This window comes from Hibiscus syriacus, unplaced genomic scaffold, assembly GCF_006381635.1.
Source record: "Hibiscus syriacus cultivar Baekdansim isolate YM2019G1 unplaced genomic scaffold, ASM638163v2 tig00112528_pilon, whole genome shotgun sequence".
NCBI classification, from domain to species: domain Eukaryota; kingdom Viridiplantae; phylum Streptophyta; class Magnoliopsida; order Malvales; family Malvaceae; genus Hibiscus; species Hibiscus syriacus.
Window position 1 is genome coordinate 313309 of NW_024063356.1, and position 10414 is coordinate 323722.

The following is a 10414-nucleotide window of genomic DNA, read 5'->3' on the forward strand; positions in this document are numbered from 1 at the left end:
AAATCCTTAGTGAGGAGCTAAGGTAGTGGATGTAGACTTGGTTGAGAAGTTGAACCACTATAAATCGCTGTGCAATTTTCTACCTTTCAATCTCCTTACTCCCTAAACACAAAAACCGTTTCGACCCCTCTTTGTAAACCATTTCAGTTGTCGATTCGAACTTCCGAAAATCCCAACATAATAAAACTCAGGCATTTACTCTTACTCTCTCTGAGTTCTTGTGTTTCTAGCTTGCTAGCTTTCTAGCATTATAGCCTTGTCGGCTTGTTCTCCTTTGTGCTAAAGCCTTTGTGGCTTGTGTTGCCAATCGTGAGGGCTGAGATAGCCTCGAGAGTGTTCCTTTTTGAGTTCTTTCAAAGTGCCAAACTGATTCAAGTCTTGGTGACTTAGAAAGTTCCCACAGTGCTCGTGCTTCGGAGATCCGCTTCAACCTAGGTGGCTTGGATTAGCCCCAATTGAGTGTTGCTTTCGCATTGTTGTTTAATCCTTGAGGATTTGTTCGTCGCTTAGTGAACCAGAGACTCACAAGGATGTGGATAAGGCTGACTTAGGCACCATTTCGACCTGGTAATCGTCTAAGTGTCGCATGAATCGACTAGCAGAAGTCTAGCCCCGTGGTACAAGCAATGAAATCAGCTTGACCAATCGTTTCCCCCGTGTCAGGGCATCACACCGTTGGACCTCGATTTCAACTATTCTCCCTATCTTCGAAATTACGAACCAAATGGGAAACCATATCTGACGACACCAGAAGAGATGGGAGAATGGCAAATTCATCCGGCCACATGTGCCAAGTCCAAGTCCAAGAAGAAAACATCGTCGTCTTCTGCTTCAGCATCTACCACTGAATAATACTATTATGTATTCCAAGCCATTTTCAGTTTCTATTCTCCATTTCATACTTCAGTCGAGACTCGACTGAATTGGGTTGGAGGTTCATGGGATGCCACAATACACTCAAGGATCTTTAACAGAACATGCAGTTGCGGGTGAATGAGACCATATCCTATATGGTCACCAAAACCATATGGTTACCAAAGCCAAGTTGAAGCAGTTACGGTGATGCTGGTGTCAAATGTCATAAATTCATCACCGCATTTCGAATGTGGATCGTAGAGTGTGTTAAGTACACCTCTTCGGCACAACGATGACGAAGACGATAGGAGCGGTGGCAGCCAAGGTCTACGACCCTGATGTACTCGACGAGCTCCGTGGCATTATCATTCGACAACTCCTCGTCATCATCAATAACTTAGACGACATAGATAATTTTTTTGTAATTTTCATATAAAAATTTATTTCTTTCAATTATTTATTTACTTTGTATTTTGTAAAATAATAAATTTATTTTTCTTTTAATTTTAATTTTTTATATTTTAGCCGACTGAATTGTCACATCGAGGTGACAAGTTCCAAGTGACTGTTACTGTCCGTCTGCCCGTTGACCAACGGGTAGAAAATGGCTAGTATTTTTTAATTTGAATGAACTCGTCACCTCGAAGTGACGAGTTTGCCCTAATTTTTTTAATTTTTAATTTTTAATTTTAATTTTTTAAAATATATTTTTAAAATAAAATGCCAATAAAATAATGGCATATATAGGACCCATTACGTGGGGACCAATTAAAAATAATATCGGAGGAAACTCGTCATCTCGATGTGATAAATTCGGAGTGCATTATAGAAAATGTCGTATTCTCCAAAATAAATTCAAGATAGGCCCAATACCCCAAATAAGTGATCCACTTGGGATATTGGCCAAAAAAACCGATATTTGGTGATAAAGTGAAGCCCCAACCCAAAGACCGAAAGATCCACTGTGAAATAGAATGAAAAACCCTTGTTCTGCGATAGGGATTGTTGCCAAGTAAACCGGAAACGCCGCAAACCCAACTGCCAATGGGTCGAAATATATAATGTCCTAACCGAATATATTCATCTGGTTTCATATAAAAATAAATATTCAAATTATGTCTTAAAATTTTAAGTATTTAAAAAAAAATTCTACTTAAAATAGTACGTTTTCAACATTATTTTTTTAAGTGTTTACACTATAACAGTAATTAATATTAATGTTCAAAAATATTCGATCCGATTGATTCGAGCTGTCGACACTAATTTTCATTTGATTAATAAACGGAATTATCATTCTCTTTAAAGAGAACTGCATATTTGGTATTTCCGGGGTGGCTGAATGGTTGGGCGGATTTTGGGGGGCGGGACTATAAACCAAACCCTAACCCACTCGGAGTAACGCTCACATGTGAGTGTAAACTGTGCGGTGACGTTTTAACGGACCCTCGCTCGTCAAAAGACAGCACTCGGCTCGCAAACCTTGGGCACAAATTCCTTTTTTTACAATATTTCTTTCCGAAAATTTTAACTATATTTAAATAAAATAAAATATACGTTACACTAAAAAAAGAGAATAAAAAAAAGGAACGCTGTCTTTCTCTTTCCTTTTCCCCTCTCTCTCTCATTTATCCGTTTCGGAGTTCGCCAACTACCGCCGTATCCGAGCATTTTGAAAGCTCTGCAACCTCCGTCGTCTTCTACACAGGTATAATCGAAACAACGCTGTATTGTTTACGAATTGAAAAAGAAAAATAAGTAATTGAAATACTAGATATTTAATATTAGAAGGGAAGAGAAATTCAATTTTGTACTTATCTGTTGAGATTGACTTTCGAGAATCGTTCTTTCATTGGTTTTGTTTATCTATATGACCGATTGGCAACGGAAATGTGTTTCGTTTTCTTATTTTGATTTTTTTTCAGTTTTTCAGTTTCCGGTTTTTAGCTGCTCGACTTTATGAGCTAGGTAGGTTTAGGGTTTTTTTTTTCTTTCAAATTCATTTATGTATATTTGATGCTTAGGGGTTTTTTTTCTTTCAAATTCATTTATGTATATTTGATGCTATATGTGTTCGCATTTGATAAAAGGTGTTTGATTGCTGAGAAAAGGAATAGAGGTAATAACGAATAAAACTTGATTAAGTATAGGAAAATTAACCAAGTATAATATTGAAATATAAGGTGTTTTTCGGGTTGTGTTGGTAACTGATACGTGCAAGAAATTAGGTTGGCGCTTAGTTTGCATACAATTGAAGTTGTTTTTATGTACAATAACAGTTAGATAGGGTGAAATATAGCTCTGTTATCTTGTTATATCCCAGAACCTTGGCAGATGAAAATTTTGGCTGCTACGTGGTAGTTAAGTATTCTTATAATCGTCGAGTGACCTAGCTTTTCCTCTTGGTGCCATAAGTTCAATATCTCATTTTAAAAGCCAATTAACTGAAATTATGTTCCTAAAATGGTAATAGATGTGGAATGGTTGTAATATGAGAAATAATATTCTGAAGTGATTGAATTCAGAATTTTTTGAGGTAGGGCTAAATAGGGACTAATTCAGGAATGGTGGTAATTCAGAAAAGGTAATTTTATTGGAAGTACAGTTGAAGAAATTGGATGTAACACAAACACTTGTGTAAGATTTATTATCCATTTGCAACAAAGACAAATGGAATGCGGAAGTGAGGTACTGAGAGGATACGTGTTGACTTTGGTGTAACGGTTCCATATATCTCTTTTTTCTTTTTCTTTTTTATAACGAGCACATCAACATTGGGGCTATAGCTGCATAACTTTGAATGTTTAATTGATAACTTTAGTTTACCAGAGGAGAGCGCATAACAGTAGGTGTCAGGCTTGCCTGTAATAGAAATTCGTATGTTGATTTCCTATGAGGGAATCATCGTGCCATGACTCCTGCTTGTCTTGCTGCACTGAAAATATTTGTATGCTTAATCTGGAATGTTTGGTTCTTTAAAGCAAGTTCAGTAGAAGGAAAGCATTTTTCCCTGTGAGAGAAAGATTGAGATAATCCTGGTTAGTTATTTAAATGTTCAACTACTTTGCTATTTTCCCCCGAAATGTTAAATATTTTACTTCTGCTGCTGGCTTTGACTCTGATGCTAGTGGTTTCAGTGATAAGAACCTTGATAATGTTGAGATCCCTGTTTTTTCTCTCAGTCCACTATATTATCCTGTCTGAATGCTAACTCAGTAGTATATAAGAAATATGATTGACAGTCAGTTTATTTGGGTTCTGGGAACACCTTTCAAATATTTAGTACAGGAGCTTGGACATATATATCTCTTCTCTTGCAACATGTTATGTAGTCAACTAATTAACTGCAGAAATTTGTCTAATTTTTTTATACAATTATTTATTTATGCAGTTATTCTACTTAAGCTGAAATATCTGTTTGTAACTCTGCCACATATTTTCTATTGTTTTTTGGTAGACAGCTTCATGATCCATATTTAAGTACTTCTTGAGATCTACTTCCAAAATCAATGTTCGTGCAAGTGGGGAAATGTACTTCTTGTTACCGATTTGAGAGTCTCTGTCACTTAAGAAGTGCAAAGCTGTCGTTTCATCTACTGTATCCAAGCCTTTGAGCAACAGAGAAGCAGGGTGTACAAATTCTTCTACAACTAGCTAAACAGAAAGACCTTTCTTGGTGTGCGAAATATACTTTGAAATGTCGGAAGTGGATATGGCAGTCATTAAACCTGAGGTACGATTTTTATGTGTCCACTTAAGTTATAGACTATCTATTTTCCTGGTGATGTCTTTTTTTTTGGTTCACTTATTTTACATTTTTGGTTAATCATTAGTATATAGTTCAAAAGGAGCAATTTCTATTGTACTCTTCTGGATTCTGTTATGGGTATTAAAGGCATATTGTTCAAGGTTATATTTATTCCCATAGCAACTAAATATTCTAGTTAACTAGGAAAAGATTTAGCTCTGGTTTGATATTGACCTAAATATTATGCTGTGAACAAAGTTGTTTAGTTGTAATTTTAGCAATAATGGCGTAACTTGATTTTTTTTAATCTGCATGGTGTGAGTTACGGTAGATAGACACCCTAATGGAATAATTTTCTGAGATGGGTGTGGATGACAACTATTTTTCTATTTGGTTATTGGGCTTTCTTTACATAGTTTGAGTGTGCTTGCCTTGTTCTTGAGTGCATCTTTAACTTTTAATTCTGAAGCGTCTTCAGATATGTTCTCAGATGATGAATTCATACATTTGTCTTCAAACTGCTGATGGCTCAATCCAACAAGTAGAACAGGAGGTTGCAATGTTTTGTCCCATGATATGCCATGAAGTGATACAAAAGGGCATGGGATCGTCCAAGAATTGTGCTATATCTCTTCCTCAGCGAGTCAACCCTGCCATGCTAAGCCTAATTCTTGATTATTGCCGGTTTCATCAAGTGCCTGGTCATTCTAACAAGGTAGGTCAAAAATGTTTCTCAATTAGCATGTACCTCTTATTTTTGGTGTTATCATTTCGCTTTCCTAAAATAGATGTTTTATCTGTCTGGATTGGCATATATGGAGCCAATTTTAAACTTTCATTAGGTATAGGCGGCTTTCTTTATTTAATTAATTGCTTTTGCCACTTTTGAGTTTTGGGTCAAGAAAATATTAACGTGTTTCGAGGGTACTCAATTTCATTTAGCAAACCGACACTGAGTTTCCTCTCCCCTTCATTTGCATGTTTGCTTTTCTATTTGAAGGAACGCAAATCTTTTGACGAAAAGTTTATCCGGATGGACACAAAGAGGCTTTGTGAGTTGACATCTGCTGCTGATAGCCTTCAATTAAAGCCTCTGGTTGATCTCACTAGTCGTGCTCTTGCGAGAATTATTGAGGGAAAAAGCCCCGAGGAGATACGTGAAATATTTCATTTGCCAGATGATCTTACTGAGGTGTGTCTAGTGTTAATTGAAGCTTCTTTATTTATCATGTCTGTTATCTTAATCCTTATTTATATTTTATTACTTATTTTGTTGGTTTAGGAAGAAAAGTTGGAGCCTTTGAAAAACACAACTGATGACCCACGCATTCGACTGTTGAATAGATTGTATGCAAAAAAGAGGAAGGAACTAAAAGAGAGGCAGAAACTAAAGGTGACTGTCTCTTCCTTGTTTTTGGCATTTTTATCTGATTATTTCCTACCCTCTGCAATTGTACTCCTTAGTAGAGCATTTTTATGGTTGAGATGAACTTGCTGTGTCAATTAACTTCATAAGGCATCATTATGATAATCCCTGCGTAAAATGCATGTAAATAAGTGAAGACTTCTGTGTCTCAGAATGATGAGGTTGAAGAAGAGCGTGCCGATGATCGTTCAGTTGATGACCTTTTATCATTTATCAATGGGGACAATGGAGGTATGCTTACATCATGTTCTGATATGTTTTGTTTGAATATATTTAATTTTTTTTATCCCAAAGATTACAGTTCTGAAAACCTTCTATGTTTCATGAGTATTTGTTTTTTATTTGCTTATATTGGCAGAATAGTTTGATAGATACCTTTTGTTTTTACTGATTAGATACCTTTGCTTTTCTCCTAGAAAGAATAGTATAGTACTATAATTTAGTTTTGTTCTGGTTGCATCTCATGTGTCGATCTCAACCTCAATGCCCAATGTCATTTATTTCTATACAGTCATTTGGGAGTTGATGGCTGAAAAGTCGATCATAGAACCTGAATTGGACAAAAATAACAAATTCTTTAGCGTTTCTTTATCAGGAACCAGTTTGATGATCTATAAATTGTGAAGGCATGGAAAAAGCGTGACCTTTCTTTGAAGATGTTAGAGGGTGGCCTGTCTTACTTGGTGAACAGGATAATAAAATGATTAATGTGCCTATTTGCTTCCTTCAATCATTGTTGTTGAGGACCTTCATTTAGGAATAATTTTCCAACAAACTAAAACTGAAATTCGAGATTTTACACTCAATTATGGATATCAATTAACTGACAATGTTTAGAGAACTAATTATACTTGTTTGTTTGATATGTCGCATCTGTACTGGCACATGTGTTTTATATACTGGAATTGTAACCATTTAAAATTGTTCTGCTTTCATGGATACCAAAAGCTTTGCCTCTTAGTCTTCTTTTTCTAATTCTTTCTGAAGGCCTCATGGGAGGTAAGGGAATTCTGTTTTGCAGATTCTAAAGGGAATAAAACTTCAAAGAGTAAAAAGAAGAACCGAAAAAGAAAAGATCAGCAGAAGAGCACATCTACCAATGAAACCATTAAAAACCATAATAAGGTGTGAACCTCATCGATTATGCCTTCTTTTATTTTTCTTATAATACTGGTAGATTACTGAAGCTCCTCTCCCGTTCCAGGAGTTAAATGGTCTTAACTCAGTGCGCTGTAGTGCCGAAGTTGGTCAGAAAAGTTGGGCTACCTCGAACTTACTTGATGTTGAAGATGATATTTTTGCCAGTAAGAATGAGCTCGATGATGGTGATATCGATGACGAGATTGATCCAGCACTGAAAGAAAAAATAGACAGGTAAAGATGGATTTTTGCCTTGTAAATCTTCCTCTTCCTATTTGACCTTTGCTCCCCATTCCTCCTCTGGAATATCAAAGGAATGGTCATGTTATCCTGGAGTTTCACTTTAAGGCTTGGTGTTTAATCTTTTTCAATTGTCTGGTTATAGAGAATCCATGATTTTGTGGGTTTTGGACTTTATGTATACATATATATTTTATGTATATGATCACGTTGGTGTCTTATTTTGCATATTTGGGAGGCAAAATAAGGATTAAGTATATGTTGGTGTCAATTTCTTTAGCCGTCTCTCTTCCTTTCTCTTTCCCCTCCATTTTCTATTTATCTTTTACAGACAAGTGTCCCAAATGATTAGCTGCCGAATAAACATTGTAGTAACTGGACTTAATAGACACAATGGCATGACCATTATGTACCTAGAGGGGAGTGCTGCTGCATCTCTATAGTAATAGAAATAATCCGATATTGTATTTATTCTGTAATCGGGACTATTTTGGAAATTTTAATTAATTTGAAACCATTGCTCGATTTGAAATCTATGTACTTATCCATATTACTTTTAGTTACTGTTCACATTAATTTAGGAAAAGTTGTATGCTTACTGCAGCGAATGTAGTAACGTCAGTATCTTATACTTGTTTTACAATAATGTTGGAATATATTTGTATGTATTACCTGAATGATTTTCTTTTAATCTTTTGATTAGGGAGGTGGAAGATTTTGCCCGTAGATTGAATTCAGATTGGCCAGAAAGAATGCAAGAAATTCTATCTTTTGGTCATGAAAGGGAACCAGTGCATTTTTCTCTTAATGGAAATGGTTCACTAAGGAGATACACAAGTACGATGCCATCCTTTTTCTATTATATTTTTCTATTGTTGCCTGTGAAAACAAGTATTCGAACTTGTATCTGTAATATCATTTGCTTTTACACCATTTTGGTTCTTGGGAAATTAACTAATTGAACTTGTATGTAAAATAAGCCTACATGTTTGCATTGTCACCTATTACCCTGATGTTGAGTAAATGAGTTTTCTTGGTTGTGATGGTTTGGTTTGGAAGTTAAAACCACTTTTGTGTTTTCATTCGTTTCCAACTGAAGTCCTGTTTGATCAAACTAGTAAATTATTTGTGTATTGATAACCAGATTCTGAGTACAGATGATGGCCATTTCCTCCGTTCGGCTCGCAGCATGAACAGATTTTGTTAAGAGGCTTTTTCAGGTCGTTGAAAGATGACACCTACAAGGGTTGGGATCCGTGGCATTGTGGATCCTTTGTAAGTTTTTAATTTTTATTTCTTTTTAAATTTAGTTTCTTTGTTGTGCTTAGTCAGTATGCAATTTTGATTGTGAGGGTAACCTCTTTGTATTTTCATAATAGAAAGAAATAAGAAGGGAACTGTGTTCCTTTTTTTTTTTTTGAGCCAGTTCTGGTCAGGTCAAATTCTTGCAACAAAAACCCCCCAAAGAAGGAAGCTTGTCTTTTGTGTGTTCATTAGTCGAACTTTCATAACCCTGATATCCAGGGATGGACCAAAGGGGCGGGGAAATCATTCCCCTGGAAATTTTAATTTCTCATTAAAATCTATTTTATATTTTATATTTGTAATTTGTTTTTGCTTTCAAATAAAATCTTGTATCCATCTTTGCTGATATCAGTCACTCGAATCATGTTTTAGGTTAATTATGGTAGTAAGTTAGTATGCACGTTCATCCTGTAAATTATAATTACACCGATAATAATTAAACAATTACATTTTAATTTCTAATTTCTAAAATATGTTTAACTAAAAATGTAATTACATTGTAAATTATAATTACACAATTAAATCAGTGTATATTTTAAAATATAATAAATAATAAAATTAAATAGTATATATATTGATTCTCGTATAATCTCTTGAAGATAGAAAAATGTAATTTAAACCTTTTAATTATATTAAATTCAAAAAAAATCACGTTTGTACAAATACGTTCAAATTATATAATTCAAATATGTTAAAATTATATAATTTCATCCAATGACCCCATTTTTCATAGAGGGAAGAGGGCACGAACCAAACGACCTCAATAGTAAATGAATTATTGTTATTTCTTGAAATTTTGGGTTCAAGCATTCTGAACATTTGTGATGACAACCTCAGTAGTAAAAGAATTGTTGTTATTTTTAAAGTCTCGGATTTGAATACCCTGAATATCAAGGTGTGAGGTGATCTTCACGCATTTCATCTTCCACACGTGTGATTCTACCGTAAAAGATGGTGCATGAATTAGGGATGTAAAAAACTCACCCGACCTGTAAAACTGACTAAAACTTACTCGAGTCAAAACTGTTTTTAACATGCGTTGTAGCGATCTGAAACCGACTCGAGTCAGAACTGGTGTTTACCTGAACCCCATTTAGACCTGGAAATTATGGATCTGAACCCGAACTGAACCCGAATTGAACCGAAAAAATAATACCCGAACCTGACTTGCATCCGAATGATATGAACCCGAACTCGAGATTGATATGGTAAATAACTGGTATTACCCGACCTGTTTTCAACCTGACCTGTGATGAATCTTACATGTTTTTAACCTGACCTGTAAATGATCCGACTTGTTATTGACCTAATCTGATATTTACCTGACTTATATATTACCATGGACGAAATTATAAAATTTTAATAAAATGGTGAGTTTTTGAGTTTATGATATAATTAATAAATTAATATGATTAATTTTTAAATGTTAAAAGTAAAATATTTATTATGATAATTAAATTAATAAATAGACTTATTATATAAAATTATTTAATGAAATTAATAAAATTATTTAAATGTAAATTATATAAAACATGATTAATAAAATTATTGACATTGAACAATGATTAAATGTAAATTAATATAGTTTAATTTATGTAAAGAAAAAATAATATTAATCATCACAGTTGCTCTTCTTCATTAAAAGAGATATAGAGTTTATTTGCAAAGACTTGAATATGTTTTGTTTTCTGGAAACAAAGATC

The 10414-nt window shown here is 34.5% G+C and overlaps 1 protein-coding gene and 1 long non-coding RNA gene across 4 annotated transcripts; both read left to right on the forward strand.

Moving 5' to 3' along the window:
- Positions 1-521: 521 nt before the first annotated feature.
- LOC120181556 lies at positions 522-8824 on the forward strand. The gene is made up of 3 exons (XR_005521769.1): positions 522-532; positions 3981-3982; positions 8652-8824. It is a non-coding gene; the product is annotated as an uncharacterized LOC120181556 (long non-coding RNA).
- LOC120181555 (SKP1-like protein 21) lies at positions 2438-8824 on the forward strand. 3 transcript variants are annotated; one of them, XM_039186650.1, is made up of 10 exons: positions 2438-2560; positions 4310-4585; positions 5079-5315; positions 5601-5792; positions 5883-5993; positions 6179-6257; positions 7048-7151; positions 7231-7400; positions 8110-8243; positions 8551-8824. In XM_039186650.1, exons 2-10 carry the CDS (start codon positions 4550-4552, stop codon positions 8565-8567), a joined length of 1080 nt encoding a protein of 359 aa, XP_039042581.1. In that variant the 5' UTR covers positions 2438-2560; positions 4310-4549; the 3' UTR covers positions 8568-8824. The 3 variants fall into 3 exon arrangements, with proteins under 3 accessions (XP_039042581.1, XP_039042583.1, XP_039042582.1); XM_039186652.1 differs by having other exon boundaries at positions 5091-5315; XM_039186651.1 differs by having other exon boundaries at positions 4314-4585.
- Positions 8825-10414: the final 1590 nt, after the last annotated feature.